A 26902-nucleotide genomic window follows, 5' to 3' on the forward strand; every position below is an offset into this window, starting at 1 on the left:
CGGTACTGGTAGTGTTGGGTGCCCACCATGAATCGTAAGAAGCATTCGTGTGCAGGATGGATCATGATGTGGAAATAGGTATCCTGGAAGTTGAGAGCCAAAAGCCAGTCCCCTTGATCCAATGTGGGAATAATTGTTGCTAGGGTTACCATCTTGAAGCAGTGATAAGCGATATATTTGTTGAGTCTCCTCAAATCCAATCTAGGTTGCCACCCTCCATTCTTTTTCTGGATTAGGAAGTAGACTGAGTAAAACCCTCGACCCTGGAATACTGGTGGTACCTGTTTTAAAGCACCCAATTGCAGTAGGTGCAAGACTTCCGGGTGGAGAAGGTTCTCGTGAGATGGGTCCCTGAAGAGGGACAGGGTGGGAGAGTGGGTGGGAGGCAAGGAGCGAAGGGGATAACATAACCATGTTGGATAAGTTCTAGGACCCATCTGTCTGATGTGATTTGGGTCCATGATGGAGAAAAGCTCAGACGATGGCTGAACTGAGGATGACTGGGTGCGAGTAGTATTGAGGTGGTTTTCTGGCTCGCAACATATTTTTCAAATTTGTTGTTTGGCTATTGGTGGATAGGTAGTAGGGGAATGTTGTTGCTGCTGGCATTGGGGTCTGCGATGTTGTGGCCTTTGTTTTTGGTGGAGATCGTATCTGGATTGTTGTCTGTATGGCTCCCTGAGTCTCTGGTAGGTTGAGTACTTCGTTCTCTTAAAGGGGGGAGTGTACAGTCTGAGGATCCTGAGAGTGGTGCGGGAGTCCTTCATGGAATGTAATACCTCGTCTGTCTTAGCAGTGAAGAGGTTGGTCTTGTCGAAGGGCAGATCTTCAACCTTCTGTTGTAAATCTCTTGGGACTCCAGGTGCCTGCAGCCACGAAATCCTGTGCAATACGATGGCAGATGCTGTTATATGGGCCGCGGTGTCTGCTACGTCCATTGCGGACTATAGGGCTGTATAGGAAATGGTGTGGCATTCCTGCATGATGCTAAGGAGTGTTGGTCTCTTGTATTCTGGTAAATGCTGAATTAGGTCTTGCAGTTTGGAAAAGCTGGCATGGTCGTAATCTGCGAGCATTGCCGTGTAGTTTGCTGCTCTAAGGAGCAGGGTGGCAGAGGAATAGACTTTATGACCCATGATGTCGACTTTTTTATGGTCTGTGTCTTGTGGAGAGGTCCTGAGGTTAGGCTGTCTTCCCTTATGTCGAATGGAGTCTACCACTAATGAGTTTGGTGGGGGATGGGTGAAGAGGAAATCCATTCCTTTTGGTGCAATGAAGTACTTGCGGTCTGCCCTTTTATTAGTTGGGGTAATGGACGCAGGAGTCTGCCAGATATTATCCGGGTCCATAATGGGGAGTGCTATTCGGGAGGTAGTGGGAGGCGGTAGTGTGCATAATGGCTGGTATTGTTTCTCTTGTACCTCCTGTAGATCTCCCTCTTGCGCCAAGGCCACCCCTTTGAAGAGGTCTTGGAATTTCCCTGCTGGATGGCAGGGTTTCAGCCATAACCGCCTCATCGGGTGAGGATGAGGAGTTGTGTAAAGGGGATCTGTGTTCCCCTTCTTAGAGGGAGTCCTGTATCTCGGAGTGAGCAGAAGAACTGGGCATAGTTATCAAGGTGATAATTGGAGGAGAAGACAGTGGTGGTCTGGAGATGGTGGGTCTTCTTAGGGTGTGGATCCCATGGCTGCCATTGAGTGGTATATGGCAGTGGTGGGTAGCCATACTGCTGTGCATACCACGTGGTGGAGGGTACGTGTATGCCACAGAGCCAGGTTGCCCGTTCCAGATGTGCCAGGCCTATCCGCAGTGCTGACTCTTGCTGTCATCGGTGCCAAGGGTAGCAAACAGGCTGGAGAAAGACTCGTTTGACACCGTAAGGCCAGAGGGATGAGATTTATCCATACCCTTGCTCTGGGAGGCCGGTTTTGGAGCTGTTGGTGCATCCTCTGATGGTGGTCGAAGCGACTTCTTGTAGAGGAGACTTTTCAGTCTGTTTGCTCGACCACAGCACACTCTAGCCACGAGTTTCAAGCAGTGGGGGCACTTTTGTGTCTGATTCGACTCCCCCAGGCACTTTATACACTTAGAATGCCCGTCAGACATGGGCATAGCATCCCAGTATGTGTCTCACCTTTTAAAACTGGGAGATCTCGGCATGAAGTGTGGGGGAAAGGCGGCAAGCCACAATGAAACGCTTTTTTTAAAAACTTTTGATTGGGGTGGATTGGTAGGGGTAAAATAACTTGGATACTGAGGTAACTAATGGGATTAACTGGGTTTTTGATTATTTTCTTTGACAGATCGAGAGGAAAAGAGGCTCCGTCTGCTGCTGAGGATGGTAGAGAAGGAACTGAGGGGCCACGCTGAGCGCGTGCCTAACAGACTCCAACGGCACAAGGGGCCACCACTGCCCATGCACGGTGCGGTGGAAACTGCTGGAAAAGTCTCCAGTCGCGAGCGTGAGGACGCACCAGCACCCAAAGTGGAGCACTCACAGGGATGCCACTTGAAGGAGAATCATCAGTTTTTCATAGACATCTTACTTGACACACTTTGTGCAAAATTTGGTGCAAATATATAACAGTAATTGCAAAATAATGTCTCACCTGGTGAATCTAATTATAGAAATGACCACTAGTCTGGGGGGTTGGGTACCCTATTTCTTGCTATCTGTCCTGAGTGTGGCATTTTCAGTGTGGCCCGTGCCATGCACATAGTCACTGTGTGGAGAAAGTGACTAGGGAAGTGTTCTTTACTCCTTCAAACACCACAAGAACTAGGGGTCACCTGATTAAATGAATAAGTAACAGGTTTAAAACAAACATAAGGAAGCGTATTTCTCCACACAACTCAGGTATCCTCTGTAACGCGGCCAGAGAATGTTGTGAAAGCAAAGACTATAACTGGGTTAAAAAAAACTAGATAAAGTACTAGAGAACAACTCCATCAATAGCTGTTAGCCAGGATGATCAGGAAGCAACATCACACTCTGGGTCTGCTTAAACCTCTGTTTGTCAGAGGCTGGAAATGGGCAACAGGGGTGCAATCCCTGGATTCCCTGTTCAGTTCATTCCCTCTGGGGTACCTGGCATTGGCCACTGTCAGAAGATAGAATACTGGGCTAGATGGACCATTTGTCCTACCTAGGAGGGCCATTCTGATGTTCTTATCTAATTGCATATAATCTGGAATGAAGACCATGACTGCTTGTGGTCATTAAAGATCCTCTGGCACTTTCCAATACCAGCTAGAGCGATCTGCCAACAGACCATGCCTTTGGACCATGCCTATTAAGTGTCATTTTCACTTTTACTAGTGGTGCCAATAAATCAAGTAGATAAAAACAGCCAGATGTTGCACTGGTGTTGGCTGAAATCCCCCCCCCCCCCCCCGACCCCGTGCTGCGGGGAAGTCAGCACAGGAGACACTCACTTGGTTCCCACACAGGCCTATGTTGAAGTGATGGAAATATTTCAGTCCCTTGGAGGTGAAGCTTGGCCCACCCACGAAGGCCGTGCTGTTGGCCAGTGCTGAGAAGTCGTACTCCAGAGTCCGGCCATTCTTGTTCAACGAGAAGTGGCAGTCGTTGTAGCACAGCGAATGGATCTGGGGGAGGAACATCTCAGTCAGCCATTGCAAGCCCTTCCAGCGCGGCTGGCTCAGGGCACACTTAAGCTGTTTATTTCGTGGCAATGGAGACCCTGACGCATGGATGCATGTGGGCATTTCTAAAAGGACTTCTCAGGCAGCTTTGTCCATTTGAGGTACTTACTTACATGGCTCCTGTCACTGTTATCTGGACAGCTTTGAATCTGCACTATTCACGCTTGGGCAGGGTCACTGTCCCATTTCACAGACTAACAGACAGAAGCCAAAGTCACCCATGGAGCCTGTGCAGAGCAGGGGAATGACCCTAAGGGGCACCCAACCCTGACTAGTGCACTATACACTGGGGCACCTGTGCTGAGGGTGTGCTGTACGTGTTGCACCATGTATCACGAAGGCTAGGTGGCAATGAAACAGGGTCATCTAAGGATGCGCACACTCACTGGCTACATCTAGACTGGCAGGATTTTCCGCAAATGCTTTGGCTCTGGAGTGGGGCCAAAAATGAGGGGTTAAGTGTGCAGGACAGGGCTGCCAGTGAGTGGGATAAGGATGGGGGTGTAGGATCAAGGTGGGGTGTAAGAGCGGGTGAGAGGTCTGGGTGGATGGTAGAGTGCAGGAGCAGGCTGGGGGCAGGGTGTCTGACCAAGGGGGAGAGGGCAGGAGCAGGCTGGGGGCAGGGTGCCTGGCCAGGGGGAGAGGGCAGGAGCAGGCTGGGGGCAGGGTGCCTGGCCAGGGGGAGAGGAGGGCAGGAGCAGGCTGGGGGCAGGGTGCCTGGCCAGGGGAAGAGGGCAGGAGCAGGCTGCCTCTCCCTGAGCCAGGCAGCTCCGTGGACCAAACCCTGAGCCTCTGGCTGGGTGGGGCTCCGTAAGCAGCTGCAGGGCCGTGCTACCAAGCAGTTTAGAGGGAACCTTGCCCACTACCCGCAGCTGCTGAGGCCTGTGACATGCACTGCTAGCAGGTGTAATCACTGCAAGTTTGAACAGAGAGAAGGGAGTGCCTGGCAAAGGAGAACTAGGGCTGGATCCTGTAGTCCTTCTGCCTGCGCACAGCAGTGCCAAATCAGTATGGGTGTTTGTGCAGCACCTAGCGCACCAGCCCCACATCACCACGAGTAACGGAGTAGGAGAGGAGAATACCTTGTTGCTCTTTGTACCAGGGCCGCAGGGGATGCAGGCCTGACTGCCATAAGGCTGATGGGCTTTCAGGTAAGTGCTGGGTGCGCACGGGCGGCAGGCGCCAGAGGCTCGGTCAATGTAGTTCCCAGGTAGGCAGGAGGTGCAGGAGCCCGAGGACTCCACGGCACAGAGTCGGCAGTAAGAGGCCACCCCGTCCATGACGTTGGTCACGTTGATTGAGTAGAGCTTGGCAACATCGTTCGTGTACTTTCTTCCCTGGAACAGAGGGGCCCGTGCGAACTTGTGACACTGGAACACAGGGATTGTCCCAGGGCCACGTGGCAGAAACATGAAGGGCCATTTCCCAGCTCTCTACCATGGGGCCTGGCACCCAGACTGCAGCGTCTGATCCCCTCGCAAGCACTGACGTAGTGACCCTGGGCCGGAGAGCGAAGCTCCTGTTCTGGCCGTGCAGACAGGAGTGCAGGCCATGCTCTAAGAGACTTGCCCAAGGTCTTACAGCCACAGACCGGAAAAGGGACGCTGGGCCTCTCAACCCAAGCCTGGGCAGAAGGGACACCACTTATCTGAACTGACTGCAAGGAAATCCCAGTGTCTGGCCTCCAGACTGGGGAAGAGCAAGGAGCTCAGACCAGGGCGCTGCCCTCTTACCGCCTCGTGATACACTGTGCGCTGGAAGGCCCAGGTGAAGCTCATTGTGGCATTCTTCTCAATGATGTATGTGTAGGACTGTTTCCCTTTGGAGCCGTTCCAGGTCTCCACAGGCGTGTTGGTGCGTAAGTTCACACCCTGCCGTGGAAAGGGGAAACAGAGGCTGGTCAGCAGGCACGGGAGTAGCTGGTCATTTCTACCCAAACCCCCTAGCCCCCTTCCGCTGCCTGCCCTCCTGGGTCACAGCCCAGCCAGGAACGGTGGCTACAGCTTTCCAAGTACCTTAGAGACATCTGTCAAAAGCCACTTGGACACAGCTTTTGCAGCTGAAAGTCAGAATGCGAGTCACTTGTGACTACCTGGATGATGCATTAGGATGGCCGCTGGGCACTGACCCAGCCTGCCTGACCTTCCTGAGTTGATGCGCTCTCTCTAAGAAGCTTCCAGCTTTCCAATGAGAGGGCAAAAGTAACGCCACACCCCTCAGGAGACCCACTGGAGAACAGGAAGGATGCACAATACATGCCCACTCTGTGAACCCTTTGCAGAGTAGTTCAACCACCTCTCACTCTTACCGGTTAGCACTGAAGAACTCCCCGGTCACAGTGAGAGCTCCCAGCCCTCTCTCATGGCAAGGATCACATGGCACATCCCTCATACCCAGACCATGCACATCTGGCCCACCTCTGCCTGGGAGCTGGCTTCTGGCAGGGCCAGGCAGGGCCAGACAGCAGCTCAGCTGAGCAGGGGAGATGAGCACACCCAGCAGGGTAGGACACTGGGGTACAGGAGTGGCGAGCTGTGGCATGCTGGGGCAGGATGGAGAGGAGTGGCTGGGTGGGGTGAGCTGCAGGCACTAGGATATGGCCCTTTCCAGGGTCACTCTTTCAGCCCCTGTGGGGACAGAGTTAAGGGAAGTGCTGGAGCAGCAGGCCTATAGACAGATGGTCCCTAACCCAGAGTGGCTACAGCAAAAGCTTCTGCCCCAACCTCTTGACCGTGGGCCAAAGGGGAACTCAGCTCCAGCTCAGACAGCCAGTGTGGGAGTCAGAAGCTCTGGTGAGTTGTGCCTGCCAACAGCTGAACTGAGACCCAGGCAACCTGCAGCCTAAGCTGGCCTTTGGCTCCTACTCTCCAGGATGGACTCAGCTCGGAGACCTGAAAGCTCCACACCTGGCCCCAAGAGAGCGTGAAGCAGGGTGGGGGCAGCGTGCGGCCACTTGCAGCAATGGCCCGAGCACAGGAAGCAGCTAAGCCAACCTACCACCATAAAGTACAGCTCGCAGTTCACACTGCAGACAGTCTCAAAGACAAAGGTGATTCTTGACACCTCTTTGTTCTCTGCATCCGCCATCACGGACTGGGGGGGCCTGTGAACACAGCAGATCTCAGGTTACATCTTGCTCTCTAAGGCACAGCCTGTGTGCGGGTGCAGGGAGCGCAGTGCTAACCCGCCGGGTCGGGGCAACTGGCACGCAGGCGCACTCTGCTCCCGGACGCAGTGTTCCTAGGTACAGCCTCTGGGCCCCTGTGCGTGTGTGTCTGAGACCCACACGGACTCCTGCCTGTAGGAGCAGCCAGAGCAAAGATGCAGCATGTTTTATTAACAGGCCCATCCCAAACCCAGCACCTCCTGGCTACAACACTGCACAGGGGAGAATTCCCACCTATCAGGCTGCAAGAGCCAGGACCACGTGGCCTTGAGGGAAAACCGCAGGAGCCGCCAGACAGAGACACTGCTGTGGTAACCCTGATTAATGACACCAGCTTCCTGCACTGGGAGCAAGCCAGGGCAGCCCTTCCAGCTGTGCCATGCCCAGAGGTGTGCTGTGACCCGGGCAGCGACCCCATGGCATCCCATGCACAGCCGCTCCCGCTCTCACCTGAACCCAGGAACGACCATTGTCAGGATCATGAAATCGTTGTCGGAGGCACCTGCTGCTGTATATATGTAGTCACCAGCCACCTCCCAACCTGGCACAGCAGAGGTGAAGAGTCAGAGCCAACCACACCCACTGGGGACTTTCAGGGCAGCACCACTGGGATATTTCTGGGGCATAGCCAGGCAAGGGCATCACACCCCATCTGGGCCTCATACGGTCACTTACACCCGAGCAGAGGGATGGAGTGCTGTCCCCAGTTGGGGGAGCAAGGGGAGAATTCTCATTTGGCCCTCTGGGCACATTTGTGACCCCTGCCAAAGGGAGTCACACTGGGTACTGACAAAGCATGGGTGAGCTGCACACCAGTGGCTGGCTGCTGCCAGCACAAAGCAGTGCCATGTGTGATGTAGGGCCACCAAGGAGCCTGACACGCCTAACTCTCTATGGGAGGGGGAACCACACGAGGCACGAGCTTCCCCCCCAGGACCACCTGGAACCAAGAGCTAACTAAAGCCCAGAGCTGCAGCGTCTCCTGGAAACCGCTCTGGCACAGCTACCTGCCATCCCTTTATATTCAAAGTTGATTCCGCTAAGGACCGTCGTCTCCATGTTAGCTGGCAGGGTGTTCCACCACTTGTATTCGAAGCCCAATGCTGGCTCAGTCCCAGCAGCGCAGCTGATACAGCCTGGGAGCAGAGGGAAACCATGTTACTCTAGGGAAGCTTTGGAAACAGGAGTGCGCTCTGGCCATGGATTCAGTGCAACAGGAGTAGGAAGTGGCAGTCTCCAACAGGCTACTCCTAGTCAGTGAAGGGCACAGCACTCTCCAGCTGCACGCGCACTCACCGGGGACATGTGCAGGGAAGCACACGTGGCATGAGCAAAGGAGGCCGGGTCAGAGGGGATGTTTAAGGAGGCCGAGGAGCCAGAAGCTGAAGTTAGACAAGCTCAGGCTCAAGGGACTTATCTAACGGTGAGGGATGAGGTGGACTCTCCAGGGCAGGACAGGTTGACTCTCTCTCAAGGCCAGTGTCTCTGGCTCAACCACAAGTAGGATGGTCTCTGCCCTGCGTGAGGCAGGAAAGCTGACTGCTCCTTCTGGCCTGACAACATGCTGAGGGGTCGGACAGGGATAAGCCAGTGGTTCTCCCCCTTTTTGATACTAGACAGGCCCTGGTGGGAAGCTAGTCAGAACCACCCTCCCATTTAGCAATATGGGAAAGGCTGAGCGGGTGACTTTCCCCAGAGTAAGAACGCAAACCTGCCACGACTCCCCGGTCCATGGCTAGCTAGGCACAAAACCCCAGCCAGCACTGTGTTTTGCTGGGAGAGCCAAGTTCCACCCAACCGGACCAGATACGGTGGCATTACCGGAGCCGTTGGAGTATGAGCCAGATGGACAGGGCTCACAGGCACTGGAATTGGTTTTGAAGAACCCAGGGTTGCATGGCGGGCACTTGGTTTTCACCCCCGAGGGGGGCAACTGCACTGCTGTAGGCAGATTCTCGCTGCAGGTTTTCGGTTCTGCCCACTTAAACATTAGCTGAGTCTGGAAGAGCAGAGACAGCAGGTGAGGGTGGCCATTGCCTAGCTGGGCCCGACAGCTGTTGTAAGACTGGTGGGGAGACAAAACTAATCACCCCCAGAAGGGGGTGCTGCCGTGCACGGGACCCCACCCAGGTAGTGTGCAGCAACAATGAGCACAGCTGTGCTGAGTAAGGGCCTACTGCGCCAGCGTGGCTGACCGCCACCAAGGGCCTGGGAGATAGATTTGGGAGAGGGGGGAGGAGAGCTGGCTCCATGCCCCAGAAGAGGTGTAGCCTGGAATGGAAGGGGAGGTACTGAGGGTAGTCAACTCTTAGCACAGCTGGGAACACGGCCCTGGACACTCCCAGCCCTTAGACTCCTGCAGAGCAGCGCTCCTGTGCAAATTCAAAGGGGACTGAGGCTCTGACCACTGCTGCTGCCACAGTAGCAGTGGCTGGGAGCTCTGGACCCCTTTGAAATGCGGGGCCCCTGGTGCACTCACTTTGCACCCCCCATTGGCAGGCCTGATGGGGGCTCCCCTGCAGGTGATGTGGGAGGAGAACGTGTCCCATCTGTGTGTGGATTGACTGGGAGTGTAGGGTTGCTAGATGGTTTAACAAAAAATACCAAACACCCCCCCCCCCCTCAAAAAAAACACTGGCAAAAAAATTCTGTTGAGGAAAAAAAAGGGAGACCAAAGATGTTAAGCGGAAAAAAAAAAAATTAAAAATCAGCATGGCCTCTTTAAGAAGCTTTTTTGCCAGCGGCCATTTTGTTTTTCTGTTCCAGCAACAAAGCAAGCCCCTGCGGAACCAGGTAAGCCGGGGGACGTGGGGCATCCAGGGGCTGAGCCCGGTTGCTGAGTGTGTCGTAGGGTTGCCAGGTGTCTGGTATTTTCGCCCCTGGTCCAGTAAAAAACAAACAAATAAATAAATAAATCAGAAAATACTGGACATTTTAGGTGTCTACTATTTTCTGAATTTTTTTTAATCAGACAGGAGGCGAAAATACTGGACACCTGGCAACCCTATGGGGGTGCAGTCACAGGAAGTCAGCAAATACACCCTCTTAACTGCTGCTCTGCACCCTGCCCAGCACTACTCCCTGGGGAGGCAAACAAAAGCGGGGGGGGGGGGGAGAGGAGTGCTCAATGGTTTTTTGCCTCTGTCTCCACAGACAAGGCCAGCTCCTAGAGTGATGCACTAGGCAACACGGTACGGGGAGGAGGTGGGCAGCCCTCAGTGGAGAAGGAACAGGTTCAGAACAATTTAGAAAGTTGGACATACACCAGTCCATGGGGCTTAATATAAAGCATCCGTGGGGGCTGAGGGAGTTGGCTGATGTGATTGCAGAGATTCTGGCCATTATCTTTGAAAAACTTGTGGCGATCAAGGAGGTGATTAAAAAAAAAAAAAAGGCAAATGTAGTGCCCATCTTTGAAAAAGGGAAGGACGATCCAGGGAACTACAGACCAGTCAGCCTCACCTCAGTCCCCAGAAAAATCATGGTGGGGATCCTCAAGGAATCCATTCTGAAGCACTTGGAAGAGCAGAAAATGATCAGGAATAATCAACATGGATTCACCAAGGGCAAGTCGTGCCTGACCAATCTGATTGCCTTCTATGATGAAGTAACTGGCTCCGTGGACACAGGGAAGTTGGTGGTTGTGAGATACTTTGACTTTAGCAAAGTTTTTGATACGGTCTCCCACAACATTCTTGCCAGTAATTAAGTATCGATTGGATAAATGGACTGTAAGGTGGCTAGAAAGCTGGATAGACTGTCAGGCTCAACAGGTACTAATCAACAGCTCAATGTCCAGTAGCAGTTGGTATCAAGCCTCAAGGGTTGGTTCTGGTGACAGTTTTGTTCAACATCTTTATTAATGACTTGGATGAGGGGATGGATTGCACCCTCAGTAAGTTTGCAGATGACACTAAGCTAGGGGGAGAGGTAGATACGCTGGAGGGCAGGGACAGGGTCCACAGTGACTTAGACAAATTGGAGGATTGGGCCAAAAGAAATCTGATGAGGTTCAACAAGGACAAGTGCAGAGTCCTGCCCTTGGGACGGAAGAATCCCAAGCATTGTTACAGGCTGGGGGCCGACTGGCTAAGCAACAGGTCAGCAGAAAAGGACCTGGGGGTTACAGTGGATGAGAAGCTGGATATGAGTCAACAGGGTGTCCCTGGAGCCAAGAAGGCTAATGGCGTATCAGGGTGCATTAGGAGGGGCATTGCCAGCAGATCTAGGGAAGAGGAGGTTACTCACCTATGCAGTAACTGACGTTCTTTGAGAGGAGTGTCCCTGTGGGTGCTCCGCTCAGGTCAAGGTGCATCCTAGCACCTTTGACTGGAGATTTGATCAGCAATGCCCCACCCCCCCAGGGCCATGCACACACTTTGCCTACCTGAAGAGCTGTCAGAGTATAAATAGCACACACATGGTCCAGACTCCTCAGTTCCTTCTCTACAACACACAAATGTCATATCCAAAGCAGAGGGGAGGAAGGTGGGTAGTAGAGTACCCACAGGGACACTCCTCTCAAAGAGCATCAGTTACTGCACAGGTGAGTAACCTCCTCTTCTTCTTCGAGGTGTATCCCTGTGGGTGCTCCACTCAGGTAACTGTAAGCAGTGTCCCGTAGGATGGTAGGGGCTTTGGATCAGGCTGGAAGGCTGCAGACAAAACAGCTCTGCCCATTCTAGCATCAGCTGCAGTGTCCTGTAAGAGGACACAGTGTTGTGCAGATGTGAGATTTCATGCCTGTGTGGCTGCCTTGCACATGTCGACAAGGGGAATGCTGTGTAGCAAGACAGCAGATGTGGAGAAGGAACATGTGGAACGTGCTCTGATGGAGTCAGGAGCAGGGATGTTAAAGACTAGTCAGCTATCCAATATGCAAATGCTTATCAGATACTCAGTTGACTAACTGATTCCTCCCCTTGCTGCCTCTGTCAGAGGCAGCAAAGGGGGGGGGGCAAAGAGGGGGAACTTGAAAGTGGCAGTGCCGGACAACTGAGCCCAGGCTCAGCTATGCAGCACTGTGTACGTGGAGCCTGGGGTCAGCTGGGGATTCCCTAACTGATCCTGGGCCCAGAGCGGCATTTCCGTGGAACCCAGGATCAGCTAGGGAGTCCCCAGCTAATGAACTCAGTGTGCAGCCCCGGGCCAGCTGGGAGTCCCCAGCTGACCCTGGGCTCTGGGGAAACACTACATGGAAATGGAACCTGTGGTCAGCTGGGGAGTTCCCAGCTGATCCTAAGTTCTGCTGAAATGCTGCATTGGAGCCCGGGATCAGCTGGGGAGTCTCCAGCTTACTCCAACCCCAGGTGGCATTTCAAAGCAGTAATGCAGCATGGAGCAGAGGGTGAGCTCTGAGTCCCCCGCTGACCCTGGGCTCCGTGCTGTGCTGCCACTTTGAAATGCGCCGGAGCCGCCGCTGGGGACTCTTGTACGTTTCAAAGCTGGCATCTGTGTGCAGCCCAGACTCAGCAGGATTCCCCACTGGCCCCAGCGGGGGCTCTTGTACACTTCAAAGGAGAAATGCGGAAGTGCCTATTGTCTAGTCAATGGAAATTCCATCGAGTACTCGACAAGTCAATTAACCGCTAGTTAGCATCCTTAGTCAGAAGGCTGGACTTACTTCAGCTGGTAGCCCAAGTGTGACAGACCTCCTACCCCCATGTTTTATGAACTGGACTCATGGACATGAATATACACATCTCAAAAGTGTTTTGAGTGAATCATTGTGTAACCCATCAATCTTCATGTCACGATCCACTAGTTCTCTTTATCTTACTCTGTTGTATGTATCATTTGTGTGTGTAAAATTAGACACAGGGAGTGGGGAATAATGTGTGAGTTTCAAATGTATGAATGGGAGACATGGAGGGTGTTACCCTCAACTGTTAAACTATCTCTTTTGTCCTTCAGCCTGAGTAGTAGTTAGTAGGGAGCGGCCTCAATCCTTACCAAAAGGGATAGGAGAGGAGAGGTCTGGGTCTTTTGGCTGGGCTGCACCTGAAGGAAGGGGCCTGAGACCCGAGGGTGGGGAGGAGAGCCCTGGTTTAGAGGGGCAGCTGGAAGAAAGGTTTTAGGGGGAGTTTGATGAAGTTTGCACTGAGGTTTCAATGTTGGATTAGCCAAGCAGTTGTGTTTCTTTTCATTCGTAACCTACTTTGCTCTGCCTGTTTTCACTTATTACCACTTAAAGCCTACTGCCTCCACTTCATAAAGCCATTTTTATTTTCTATCAAACCCAGTGTAAGTGATTGTTACGGGGGGGGGGGGCAGCCTGTGTGCACATTCCCCCTTTCATTGCTAACGGGGGCTCACCTAACTCTTTGGGGTCTGATCCCATCTGGGGAGTGCTCTCTCAGGAGGCTGGGTCCTAAACTGCACTCTCCTTGGACCTGAAGTGGTTCAGTGTCTGTGTTGCTTCTCGGTGGGGGCAGGGACCTCAGCTCGGGGCCTGGGCTGGGGGAGACCAGTGGAGCTGGCCCAGCAGGACTGGGCGGCGAGGAGCCCCAGAGAACAGGAAGGTCGGGGCAGTGGCTGTGTCAGCACCCCGAGAGGCACCCCCACGGGGTCGTCTGTGACCGCACCCCGTCACCCCAAGCGTATGCAGTCGGCTCTCCATTTATATAATCTCTGCATGGAGATAGCATTTCCCTGCAATCGTGATATGGTGGAGACAAAGCTTACGAGTCCTTCTGAATGTTTAGTTCTATGTGCATAGAAAGATGCCTGTGTTTAGTGTGTGCATGGCAGATTCAACCATTGGCATGTGGTTTCAGGAAGAACGTTGGTAAGTGAATGGGTTCATTGAGATGGAAGGAAGAATGTACTTTGGGTAGAAATTTAGGGGGTGTGTGAAGCATGACTATCTCAAAAGAAGGTGGTATACGGACGGTCTGCCATGAGAGCTCCAAGTTCTCCCACCCTCCTGGCCTGGAGAGGTGTAAGAGAAAGCATGTGGCCAAAGGCTCAAAGTGTTTGTGCATGCGTGCATTAAGGACAAGATGTAGATCCCAGGGATGAGTTGGTGGATAGAATGTGGTGATGGCGGCGAGACGGACCTTGATGGAGTTAGTCGAGAGGCTTGTGGATTTAAGTTCCAGCAAATAATCAAGGATTGAGTGGAGAGGTGCCGAGGCTGGGGAGGTATGTTTTTGCATGCACCAAGCAGCATACCTCTTCCATTTTGGAGGTAGGCAGTGCGTGGGGTTAGTGTCCTGCTGTGCAGGAGGCCTGTGTGTACTGGTTTTGAGCACACTAGCTCTTCATGAGAAAACCATCGAGTAGCCAGGCTTGAGGTGGAGATGGTCTATGTTGGGGTGAAGAATCTGGTCGTTGCGCTGAGATCGCAGATTGGACTGGAGTGGGAGGGAGATGGGGGGATTGGTCGACATTCCCATCAGGAAGGGATACCATGGTTGTCTGGGTCATGCCGGTGTTATTAAGATGACATGTGAATTGTCTGTTCTGATCTTCTGTATTCCCCTGTTGAGGATGGGTGTGGGTGGGAAGGCGTAAAAACACAAGTTGGTTTCTCCTTATATGTGCTCCATCCTGAGAGGGATGCATCAGTTGTGATGGTGATTGTGGGGGGTTCTTGTTGAAATGGAACCCCTGTGCATATATGCAGTGGGATGGTCCATCACAGTCATGAGTCTTTGACTGTAGGTGGCATTGTGAGGTGCTTGAGGAGCTTGTGCCATTTTGGTCTGTATTCCAAAGCTAGCCAGGTTTGAAGGCATCTCAAGTGTAGGCGGACACTGGGGATGATAACAGTGGAGGCTGCCCTGTGTCTCAGTAGCTGGGGGCAGTTGCAAGCTGTGACCTGTGGGCTGATGCGAATGGTGTGTATGAGACTGCAGATTGCTCTGAATCTTTCCTGTAGCAAGTGAAGCTCGACCAGTAGGAGTCGTCAAGAAAGTCCCTATTAAGTGGATTTTTTGGGGAGACATTAATGCAGACTTGTTTATTTGTAGGCCTAACTTTTGGAAGCACTGCTTCATCACTGGTGTTGCATGAAGAGCGTGAGAATGGGTTAGAGACTTCAGCAGACAATCGTCCAGATATGGGAAGATTATCAGGTCCTTAAATATACTGTTACCATTGCCCGTAGCTTTGAAAACACTTGTAGCACTGTGGAAAGACCAAAGCAAAGGACAGTGTATTGATAGTGGTCATTCTCAAGTGCAAATCTGAGGAAGCATCTATGTGCCAGGTGGACAGTAACATGAAAATACACACCATGGAGGTCGAAAGCTGAAAGCCAATCGCCCTGCGCCAGTGCTGGGATTATTGTGGAAAGAGAGACAATCCTGAATTTTTGTTTTTGTAACAAACCCCGGAGGTCTAGAATGGGTCGTCATCCCCCATTTTTCTTTTCTGTCAAGTGATAGCGTCCCAGTTATGGAAGAATGCTCGTAGACGGAAGGTGAAGGGTGGGTTGGTCAGTAGAAGCACTGGAGAGAGTAGATTGTTTTCAATGCTCTCGACCGATGCTTCAAATTTGCTTACTGGAGGCTGTGGGTTAGGTCACCCCAGAAGGGGGAGGGGGACATTTTTGGCCTCTGGCATTGCTGGTAATGAGTATTATATTGTTGATGCTGTGCTCGCTGTGAGTAATAAGGGTATTGCTGAAGTTGGTATGGCTGATACCTGTATTGTATTTTCTTTGGCATAGGTGTTCGTATGCCCAAGGATCTCAAGGCTGCTTGAGAGTCCTTCATGGAGTGGAGAACCTCATTGGTGTTAGCAGCAAAGAGCTTTTGCCCATTCAATGGAAGATCCTCTATTGCAGTGTGGATTTGTCAAGGAGGAAGATGAGAGCCAGGATGTGCGACGCATGACGACTGCTGTGGCTATGGACTCGGCGGCCGTGTCCGCAACATTGAGTGCAGCTTGGAGTGCTGGGTGGGATATTAATTGGCCTTCAGAGACCAGTGCCTGCAATTGTTGTGTTCTGTCATCAATAAAAGTTTGTATTTAGGAATAGTTTCGGTGGTCGTATTTCACTAATAGTGCCATGTAACCGGCCACTCTGAATTGCAAGGTGGAGGAGGAATATACTTTCTGCCCAAATGCACCCTTCCTTCTGTTTTCTTTGATGGATGAAGTGGTCTTGAACTGTTAGTGGAATCAGCTAACCAGAAGAACAAGCAACCCCACTAGCGAGTTGGGAGCAGGGTGGGGGTGTGTGTGGGGGGGGGGGAGGAATTCGGTGTCCTTAGGGAACAAAGTACTTCCACATGGTTGCTTGTGGGTGCAATGGAGACAGGGGTCTGCCATATAGTCCCCCACTCTCTTAAAGAGGTCCTAAAAATGGGAGAAGTCAGCCATAGATGTGGATATGGTGAGCAGTTTGGCTTGTTGGGGTGGCGGGGATGCCCTGGTAGCCATAGGTGAATCATTCCCTGCACTGTCTGTTTGTATGTCCAGTTGAGGTTCAGCATTAGAGCCCACCTCCACTTGAAGAGTTCGCAGGGGAAGGTTGTGGACTTGCCTCCGTGTAGCAGGACAATTAGCATGTCGTGCTCTGTGGTGTTCCCAGTTACCCTAGTATGGCAAGTAGCCAGGGAATGGTATTGGTGGTGCCATCCGGGGTGGGCACACCATGGGTATCGGGTGGCAGGTGTATTGTGCCTGTGTGGGTCCCTAGACTCAGCTGGGTAATAGGGTGGAGAAAGGTCTTTATTCTCCAGGCCATCTTCCTCCCCTCGGGAAAGGTGGGGAGGGGTCACAGGTGACTGGCAGGACAGGCATGACACCTACCTGAGCACCTCCACTGCACCACTGACCAGGAGCCATCAGAAGTATGTACCCCAATCCCCTGCCCCAATCCTGAGCTCCTCCCAAGTTCCCTCGCACCCCAAAACCCTCATCCCTGGCCCCATCTTTGAGTCTGCACTCTAGTCAAGAAACATAATTATTCTGCATCATCAGCATCAACTATTTTCTTCAACTGGATCATGAGGAAAAAAAAAAGTTTGAAAACCCCTGCTGTAGAGGAATTGGGTGGTACCCTTTTACGTAGTAAGCCTTCCAGGGGCCTTGGCTGTGTTCTGAGAACCAGGAGCCCCCCAAAATTCTGTGGGGGGGGAGAGGGGAGGCCCTGTGTGCTGTTTAATACTTACTCTCATATTTAAAACGAGAACCCTAACCAAGGGTCCAGAAGAGGCCTAGCTCTCTGACAGAGAAGGGATCAGTCAGCTGATCCGAGACGCAGCCTGCCAGATGCACAAAGCAAACCCATGGCACACCGGCACGCTCTCTGCCCACCCCAACTTCTGCAGGGGTGGGTGTAACAAAGGCAAGTAAAGGTTTGCAGACAGGAGCATGACTTAAGTAAACAGTGCCCTTTCAGCAGCTAAAGCTGGTGCATTGCTCTGAACATGAACAGAAGAGCAGGGGCACTGCGATGCTAAATAGAACCTTGCGACTCCCATGCCAGACCTGGGACAAGAACGCAGATTGGCTGGCACATACCTCTCCATGGGCATCACAGGCTGTGTGTGTGTAGAAATAATCCTGAGCTGTGCAAGGTGGACGAGGTTTGCACGAGCTGGAGCCTTGTTCTTTGTTGCAAAGGAAAAGGAAAAAACTGTGGTTAATGTGACACAATGACAGCGGGGCACCCCACTCAAGTCACATGTGCCAAGAGAGAATGAGTCCGGCTCCTCATCAGCATTCACGTGGCCCTCCTGTGGGGCTGTGTCATTGATAAACCCCTGGAGGCTGCACTATGTCAGGTCCTCTTGCTGGAGTAGCCCGGTGTGTTTCTCCCCATGTGCCCAGTGAGGCAGCATAGGGGGCATCAGACAGGAGTAAGGGACTTTCCCAAGCTCACAGAAGTGTCGCTGGCCAGGTGGAAGTTGATCCCAGCTCTGTCCCAGGCTCTGAACACTGTATGATCCTCCTACACTTTGCTCCAGCGCTGCCAGCTGCCCTGGACCATGTGTCAGGTTCTGCTCTGGATTGCCAGGGTGACTTACCTGCAGTTAGAGCAAGTCAGAGCCTGGCCCACTTCCTGGTGAAAGTAACAGGTACTCCCAGCTTGCAATCCCCCCGTGCAGGACGCTTAGGGCAGAGGGAGGGGGGTTATGATACCCCAGTACTGGTATGAAATTGAAGTGTAGGGTGTGGTCTGGGGGGCACAGGTCAGGGGTGAGGAGGGGCTCAGATTAAGAGGCAGGGATGTGGGAGGGTGCAGGAGTCAGAGTTGGGGGTGAGGAGAGGCTCAGGGCAGGAGATTGGGGTGTATGTGGAGGGGTGCAGAAGTAAGGGCTGATGGTTAGGGTGCACGGGGTTAGGGCAGGAGTTGGGGGTGTGTGTGAAGACAGGAGTGCTGCAGCACCGCAGGCTTATGGTCCAGCACCCTCGCCCCATGTGCCGGCCAGAGGCTTTGCTGCTGGGCCTGCACCTGGAGTTCAAATTGCCACACTGCATACCTGGGACTCTGATGCTTGCCCCATGTCTCAGGGCTTTGCTCCCAGGCTCAACTTGGGGGGGGGGGGAACAGGGGTAAGGCCCCTCCAGCACGCCCTAGCTGGCACCTTTAACTTGCCTGGTTGCCTGCCACCAGCGTCGACCTGTAGGAAAGCCCTGGAAGCTGGTGAGAATCCAGCTGGGAGCGTGCCGCACCTCCTGCAGCAGAACCCCTCAGTGCTGGCCGGCTCCTCCATCCTGAAGCAGCGACCCGGAGCACACTGTCTTATTTTCACCTCTGCCACACCTCCCTACAGGCCAGCCCTGGGAGGAGGGAGCTGGAAGGGGGAAGCAAGGGGAAGCAGGGGGAGGGGAAGCTCATGGCTCAGGGTTGGGGTGGGTGGGGTCTCGCCAGACCAACTTGATTTTCATGCTAACCTGCTCCTGGGTTCATATGTGGCCTTCGGTGGCCAGGCTGGCAGCTATCCTGCCATAGACGGCCGCATTCCTCTGTCTAGTGCAGAGATCATGGACCCTGGGGACATCCCCCCTCAAACCTGAATAAGGTCCATGATCTCCACACTGGACCAGGAAGGCGCCTGCCTTCTCCGGGCTCTGACAGCATCCTGGGATCTGGCAGACTGCTCCTGGGGAGCGGTGGAGGGCTGGCTGCCAGTGGCTTGCTGGCTCATGTTTTGGGGCCACTGGGTCAGGGGCAGTGACTGCTGGTTCTCGGCTGGCAGGCTTGGAGCTGGCACAGGCACTGTGGCCAGAGTCAACCCCTTTAAGGGCTCTGGGGAGGGGGGAGGGAGAGGAGTGTCCTTGGTTGAGGCCAGAGTGGCCTCCAGGGCACCCTGGGAAGGCTGGAGGCCCCCTATTTCGATACAAGTGTCTACACAGCACTTATTTCAAAATAGCTATTTCGAATTTGGTGTTACTCCTCGTGGAATGAGGTTTACCAAATTCGAAATAAGCCCTCCACTATTCTGAATTAATTTTGAAATAGCGGTTTGGCCGTGTAGATACTAGGAAAGTTATTTCAAAATAACTTTGCTGTGTAGACAGACCCTGAGAGGATGGGCTTTCTGGCACATAACGAATGGCCAATGGGTAAGAGACCCGAGACACTGCTGGAGGGCGCTGCTGTCTACTGTAAAATAATGTTTCTGAAACAACGCCAGCCATGTGTTCACCCCGGACCAGCCTTAGGCCTCGTGGACAGCACATTGACCAGGACACCTGGGTTCCATTCCTGGGTCTGCCACTGAACTGCTACATGACTGAACAGGTCATATCCCTATGCTGAGCCTCAGTGGGGGATACTGATACTGACTTCATTTGTGAAGAGCTAAGGATGGAATTGCGGTTGTGACTTCTTGGAGAGGTGGCATTTCCTGGGCCTGCTTTCATGTTGAGGCTCAATCCTGATATTAAGGGGCACTCCAGGGACGTTTGCATGCTTTCAAATTACCTGCTGTGCCACATTCTCCAGAGTCTGGATTTTGTGAGAAATGCACCATTCCACTACAGGAATGTTGTAACACAAAAGCCCCCTTCACATCAGGCCTGAAAAACTTGAACGTTTAGGACTCTTGGCTACGGGGCAGAAAGGACAAACTGTTTTCAAGCAAACAAAAGAAAGCTGGGGAGGAAGGACGAGTGTGGGGAGATTTTAAACACCTGATTAGAGTTCTCTTTTGTAAAACCTGACCTGCCCCTGTCCCCCACCTGGTTTTGACCTAGGCCCTCTATCTCACACTCGCCCCATAGTCTGGGAGAAAGACAGAGGTTCAGTCCCATCTCTCTGTCCAGGGCTTTGTGGACACCTCTGATGATACTGATGTGCAAACAAGCAGGAAAAACAAAGCAACCACCTTCACCCTTCACTGCAACAGCAATGGTTGGGGAGGGGGACAGCAAAGCCCAAGTCCATGTCAGGCTCCGGGTAGACACAGGAGTGAGGCAGATGCAGCCAGATAATGCTACAGGTGGGTAGGGAACAGGAGGTGCAGACAGGGAGACACCGCTGGCCATGCTTGGCCTGTGCCAGGCCCTCCCAATGAGCCATACTTCACATCCTGCTGCTTGAGGAGGATTTGGTGAGACCAGCACTGTGGGTCCTGGATTGCCTGGCACAGCAGCTGTGTGCGCCAGTGCAGGCATGGGAACACAAAGTCCATTACCTGAGTAGGTATCTGGCTCACATGGCTGGCAGGAGGTGGCACCCTTGCCAGAGTAGGAGTTGGCTGGGCACAGCTGGCAGAAGGACGACCCCGAGGTAGAGGTGTAGGTGCCCGCTTTGCAGGGGAAGCATTCTGAAGTGTAGGCCACACCTGGGAGAGGAAGGACACAAACTCAGTTCCGATTGTCACTGGCTGGAAGCAGCTGGTGCAATCAAGCAGGCGAGTGTGGCCCTGCTGTACCTGTGATGCCAATATTCCGCACCAACACAGGCTTAGGGACTTTGGACCACACGGAGAAGGCTGTGGTTCTCCAGTACAGCACATTGTTGCCACGACCCAGTTCCACCTACAAGATTAAACAGAACCCCCTAGAGGTAGGTCAAATCCTGGCACGAAATGGGATGTTGCTAGGTCTGGTTCTTTTGCTCCAGCAAACTCAGTGCAAGGTGCAAAGAGGTGCAGGGCAGGTGGACACAGCCTGGAGTGAGGCCCTGTGGTTAGAGCAGGGACCCAGCTCTGATATCACCTGGTTTCAAACTGTGTCCGCTCCCCTAAGGACAGCCTAGCACTCCTGCACTCAGCAATAGATCTCATGTCACCCTGGACCTTAGACCCAGCTGTGCTAATGGAGGGAGTGCTGGCTGGGACAGTGGGGGTTTTCTAACATGACCAGTCACCCTGGGGTGCTGAGAGTGGAACCACAGCAGCTATTGGCTGAATTTTAACTGATCACCCCCCAGGGACAGCGGGGAGGCACCTTCGTTTAACACCCTGGCTGCAGGACAGCTCCTCCAGCAGCCATGGGGGACACACTTAGTCCTGGCTTTGAGCGCAGACGCTGGTGTGGGAGCCTGCTATGCCCCCGCTGAGCTGTGCTGGGAGATGGAAGATCTCATAGCTGGCTCCTACTTACACTGTGGAACTCCCATCCTTTCTCCGTGGTTCTCATCCACCGGGACTCCTCCACAGTCGGCTGGCACTGATCGTTCTGCACCTAAGGCACATGGAACTCTGGCACTCTGGGGGGTTCTTTAGTGCAGTTTCTCATACCACTGACAGTTTCGAAAGAACCCGTCCATTGCCCTCCCAGCCCCGCTGCCACGGAACAACGCCCTCAAACTGGGCTCTGAGATGGGCAACATGCATGACCCAAGAGCTCCTGGCTGGCATCAACTGTAGGGATGACCCAGAGAGACTACATGTCCCAGCATTGCAGTGCTCCACCTCGGCAGCTGGAGATGTGCACTGCATGCTGGGACTGAGCAGCCCAGCCACACTTAACCATCCTGCCCTCTGGGACAGTGCAAGCAGGTGGCTCTCCAACAGCTCCATGGAGCTGGGCACCAAGAGAATCCTGAACCACATCCCGCTGAACTAGAGGGGTGGGAGGGATCCCTCAAGGCATGTACCTTTGGGGGCCTGGAAAGCCGTTGGACTTTAAAATCAATTTCCCTAGGAGGGTGGGGAAGCACTGGGATGGTTCCCTAGGGAGGGGCTGGAATCTCCATCCTGAGAGGTTTATAAGTCCCCGCTTCACAAAGCCCTGGCTGGGATGATTGAGTTGGGGGTTGGCCCTGCTTTTAGCAGGGGGTTGAACTCAATGGCCTCCTGAGGTCTCTTCCAGCCCTGTGGTTCTAGGACTGTCCCCTCTGGTGACGTTAGGAACTTGGCCCAGCCATGGCTGGTCCAGCTGGGTCCTTTCACTCAGACATTGGAGGCTCCCGTTTGGGCCTCAGGTTCAATCCCTGCTGAGCCTCCCAGGGCAAGCATCAGAACAGACCAGGGAGGGAGCGTGACATGGAGAGGAGCAACCCAGGAGACATACAAAGAACTCAAAGACGATGCTGCTGTCTGGGTAGATGTACTCGAAGGAGACGGTGCCAGACTGCTTCAGGCTGACAGCGTACATCAGGGTGGCTGTGCACTCGTCGGTGTTGGAGGCCACGTAGTCTCCCAGGGGCACCCAGGTTGAACTGGAACAGAGAGACAGGGACGGCAGTGAGCAGAGTTCCAGGACCAGACGCTGCTCAGGGAAGGGAGAGCTACATGCACAAAGGAGGAGAGATTCCCAACCTGCTCTGGTGGAGCACACAGGCCAAACTGTGCCCTCAGCTAAGCCAATGGCATCACCAGAGGTTTGCAGATGTGCTCAGAACAGCCCCGTGCTGAGCATGGTGATGGAGACAGCAGTGCCTCAAGTGTCCCCCCCCTCCAGCCTTTCCATTGCCCGCAAGTCACACCAGCCCCATTGCTGGTAACTGCTCCAAGCCAAACAGGGGGATTAACTCAGGTGGGACGACAGGGGACGAGGCTACGCAGTGCTGCATCAGCTGGAAGTGGGTCAATATCTGAAGTGATGCTAGAAGTGGATTACATTTGCAAGTCGCATAAGCCCTCTCGCGAGTACCACGTCACAGTCTGACAGAGAAAGTCACAACAAAGATGGTGAGAGGGAGGAGACCTAAAAAACTTACCTGAGCCCTGTCTACAGTCAGAATTGCCCTGCTTTAACTTCACTGAAGGCATGATACTGAGCTGCTTCTGTGATGCTCTTAATTCGATTTAAACCAGGTTTACGTCAATTCATTGCCAAATTAAGCTAATTCAATAGAAGACTGGCTTCAATTGGATTAAGAGCATCCATACTATATTTCACACGGCTTTAAAAACAAATGAAGCTGAATATAAACCCATATCAGAGCCTTGAAGAGTCCAGTGTTTTCAATCCCCCTTGTAAACCACTCAGAGCACTAGATACAGGATGTTATAGTTACATCACCTACTTTCCGTGACAATTCCCTCACTGCTGTGTGCCTCAGAAGTAAACTCCCGGGGCCTAACTCCCTCTCTCCTGTGCAAATCAGAAGTAGCGTCACTGTTAGTGGAGAGACAAGCAAGAACATAACCACCCTGGTTCATCCCATTCTCGCCCAAGCCTTGTTGCACTGACTGCAACCAGAGGGCAGAGCTCCTGGAGGCCAGGCTCTCCAGCAAAGGCCACAGATGTTGGCTCCAGCCTGGGACTCCGTGGGATGCAGCAGCACTCAACTCACGTGGTGCAGTTCTCTGCTGACTCAGAGAAGCTGTTGTCAATCTCCAGGTTGGTTGCAATGCTGGCAAAGCCATGGGGCAGCTCATCCCACTCGTCGAAGCGGATGCCGGTGCCCAGGGAATACCTGCCTTCGGCACACGGCTTGCATGACTGGTCCTTCATGTCGAGGAACTGCCCCGCCTTGCAGGAGAAAGCTGTAACAGAGAACCCTTGAGAGAGATCAGAGGTAAAGGGGCACAGGGAACTGAATTTAGCCCACGATCCCCTGCATTTGCATTGCACACAGCATGGGACTGTAGCCTTGTGATTCTCATTTGACAGGATGGGGGAGCTATACAGCTTGTTAATTGCTGGTTAGGACACTCACCATACAGCTAGAGCAGTCACCTGTCACAGAGGATACCTGCCAGCAGGCATTCAGCCACCCAAAGCATCCTAGTGACACTTGGGCTTGTGCCCTCCAGAAAAGCCAAACATAACCGAGACAGGAGTGTGTATAAGAACAAATTAACAGACACTGCTTTCCTCGTTGCCATAACCGGGGGGGAAAACGCAGACCCATAGATCCAATCCCTTCGGGGCAGAAGGGACAAACTGTTTTCGAGCAAACTAATGTCAACCAGGCAGAGGAACCAATCTGACCTGTATCCCACAGGCTTGAGAATCCCACCCAGGACAAAGGTTGGAGTGGCTAGGTCGTTTGGCATGGGAAAGACGGGTCTGTATATGGACACAGGCAGGCGGGTTTGTGGACTGTCATGTACTAGTCATTTCATTTGCAAGGCAGTAGACACTCTCCTATAAGGCCAGTCTAGCAGCACTTCCATAAAAAGCTACGTGAGATGGTTCTGTTCTTGGTGTGCCCGCACTGAGCATACTCCTGCAGTCTGGGCTCAGACACAGACAGAATCTATTTTCCTTTGTGCACATTCAGATGTTGCTAAAACCTCAGTGTTTTCTCACCTGCCCCAAAAGGGAACTTTTCTTGGGATCCTGGGGGATTTTTTCCTCTTGGCCACCAACATTTTGCCCAAAATGCTCACAAGAGCACAGCATTGTCCAGTTTACACCTGCACTTCTGTCCCTGTGCAGCCTCCAACTCAACCGAACCCAGAGCAGGATCCAGACTCCATGGCTCCCAGCCCCTCCTTGAGCATACTTCATGCATCTCTTCACTCTCTGGGTCTCCTTTACCTGATGCTTAGCATTGGGGTAGATCTGAAGGCACACCATCAAAAACCAGTGGCAGTAATGTTTGAGCAAAGCCTCAGAAGTGCGGGAACCCGCCCGCTGCTGCCGCTTGAGTCCCGGTGCCTGTGGTCTGCTGGGGACGGTCCCCAGCAGACCACAGGCACCGGGACTCAAGCCGCAGCCGCCGGGGGGTCCCGCGCCTCTGAGACTTTGCCAGAGCAAAGCCTCAGAGGCGCGGCACCCCGCTGCCGCTGCGGCTCTGCTCCCCGTGTCCCTGGTCTGCTGGGGGGGGGGGGGGGGGGGGGGGGGGGGGGGGGGGGGGGGGGGGGGGGGGGGGGGGGGGGGCGCGCGGCTAGTGTGCCCCCCCCAGCAGACCAGGCTTTTGTTTTGGACCCAGGAGCAGAGCAGCTGGGGCGCTGCAGATTGGTCCTGCAGCGCCCGCTCTGGGCACTACTGGACCAACCCGGCAGCACCCCAGCTGCTCTGCCCCAGGTCCTGATTCAGCCGCTGCTGGTCAGTTTCAGCAGTGGCTGAACCAGGACGCCTGGGGCAGAGCAGCTGGGGTGCTGCTGGGTTGGTCCAGTAGCGCCGAGGAGCGGTGCTACTGGAGCAACCCAGCAGCACCCCAGCTGCTCTGCCCCAGGCGTCCCCAAGTCAGCTGCTGCTGAAACTGACCAGCGCTGACTACAGGAAGCCTGAGGCAGAGTTGCTCTGCCCCAGGCTTCCTGGAATCAGCGCTGATCAGTTTCAGCAGCAGCTGACTTGGGGAAGCTTGGGGTTCTTAAGTTGAATCTGTATGCAAGTCAGAACTGGCGGTCAGTTTCAGCAGCGGCTGAATCTGGACGCCAGTTCCGACTTACATACAGATTCAACTTAAGAACAAACCTACAGTCTCTATCTTGTACGTAACCCGGGGACTGCCTGTATTGAGTAAAAAATCAGAAACTGGTGACACTACGCAAAGGAGTGATTTATAAAATTAGAATGAAATTGGCATTGGAGGGTACAGAGAGAGAAAAAACAACACTTTTTAAAAGTCATTGTGCAGCCAAACTCATGCATTTCCTTTTGGATTGCATGGCCATTCCCCTGGCTTTCAGGGCTAGCTAACCCCTCCACAGTCCCACGCATCTCAGCTCAGGGCATATTGAAAGCCAGAATTGGTGGGGAAGTTCAGAATTTTTCATCCCCCGTTCTTTGATTTGGTGCTGAACTTCCCTCTCATCCCAGTGCTAGGGGCATCTTTTGACAGTCACAAGTTTGTACAGGCTGGAGGGACAGCAGAACTTGGTCCAAATAGACTAGATGAAAAGATTTGCCACCTGCTGAAAGGGCTATGAGGTTAGCAGAGATATAGCCTGGACTAAGCAGCTGCCCCCTAGGTGAGTCACAGCACTTCTGACTGCATAATTGCATCCAGCTGTCAAACTGGCAGCACATTGTAAAGGGCTCCCCTGCTGCAGTCCCATCCTCCTAGTCTCCCCCGGGAAGTCTTGGTTAATGAGTGACTGTTGTTATCGTGCAAACAGGTTCTGTTGGTCCCTTTCCGAGAGCGGTGTCATTCTGTACTTTATGAAATGTTGTCCTTCTCTGAAGCCTCTAGTACACTGCATGGAAAAATACACAAGCCCCAAATATACAGGGTCTGAGTCTGCTCTTGCTCACACTGGCACTACCTCTAGTTCGTTACACTGACCTCAGTGGAGTTACTCCTGATTTACTCTGAGGAGGGGAAACAGGCCTAATATATGCTGCCCTGCCGCTCAGGAAAAGAGTGGCAAAGCTCCCCCCAGTTTCACGGGGAACAGAGGCAGGCCTGGGCAGGATTTTTTGGAAGCCAGTGGCACAGAAGAGATGTGAGAGGTGCAGTCTACCCCAGTCATCATCCATGCAGACAGTACAAGTCAGCTGGGCAGCCACAAGAAGCAGCTGTGACAGTAACTTACAGCATTCGGTGCCCTTGACGGGGTCTGGCAGGCCTGTGCAGAGTCCCGGGGTGTGCGGCACAGCTACTCTCCACCGCGAGCCAAGACTGTCACAAGCCGTGTATTCGTAGTGGTATTCAGACTGGAAGAGAAAGTGCAGAGGTGAGCTATAGCGAGACTCGCACAGCACGAGGCGCATGCACTGGGAGCAAGATGGGTGTGACTCTTCTTGGTGACACTGCTGAGCCCTGGGACCACATGGCCTCTCAGACACTGCACATGCACCCGTGCCAGGCTGATTCCA

At 53.3% G+C, this 26902-nt stretch overlaps 1 protein-coding gene across 2 annotated transcripts in view; it reads right to left on the reverse strand.

The window, feature by feature from the left end:
- Positions 1–26902, reverse strand: part of ELAPOR1 (endosome-lysosome associated apoptosis and autophagy regulator 1) — an 89258-nt gene that overhangs the window by 35708 nt on the left and 26648 nt on the right. For both annotated transcript variants that reach the window (XM_014576451.4, XM_075910558.2), the window contains exons 2-15: positions 26620–26740; positions 23484–23676; positions 22256–22403; positions 21344–21424; positions 20671–20776; positions 20431–20580; positions 17309–17397; positions 8654–8831; positions 7840–7968; positions 7283–7373; positions 6664–6769; positions 5400–5537; positions 4749–5003; positions 3436–3609 (exon numbers count right to left, since the gene is read on the reverse strand). In XM_014576451.4, the coding sequence (XP_014431937.3) occupies positions 3436–3609; positions 4749–5003; positions 5400–5537; positions 6664–6769; positions 7283–7373; positions 7840–7968; positions 8654–8831; positions 17309–17397; positions 20431–20580; positions 20671–20776; positions 21344–21424; positions 22256–22403; positions 23484–23676; positions 26620–26740 (1959 nt within the window). The remainder of the gene's footprint in view (positions 1–3435; positions 3610–4748; positions 5004–5399; positions 5538–6663; positions 6770–7282; positions 7374–7839; positions 7969–8653; positions 8832–17308; positions 17398–20430; positions 20581–20670; positions 20777–21343; positions 21425–22255; positions 22404–23483; positions 23677–26619; positions 26741–26902) is intronic.

This window comes from Pelodiscus sinensis, chromosome 27 (assembly GCF_052426305.1).
Source record: "Pelodiscus sinensis isolate ZL-2025 chromosome 27, ASM5242630v1, whole genome shotgun sequence".
NCBI classification, from domain to species: domain Eukaryota; kingdom Metazoa; phylum Chordata; order Testudines; family Trionychidae; genus Pelodiscus; species Pelodiscus sinensis.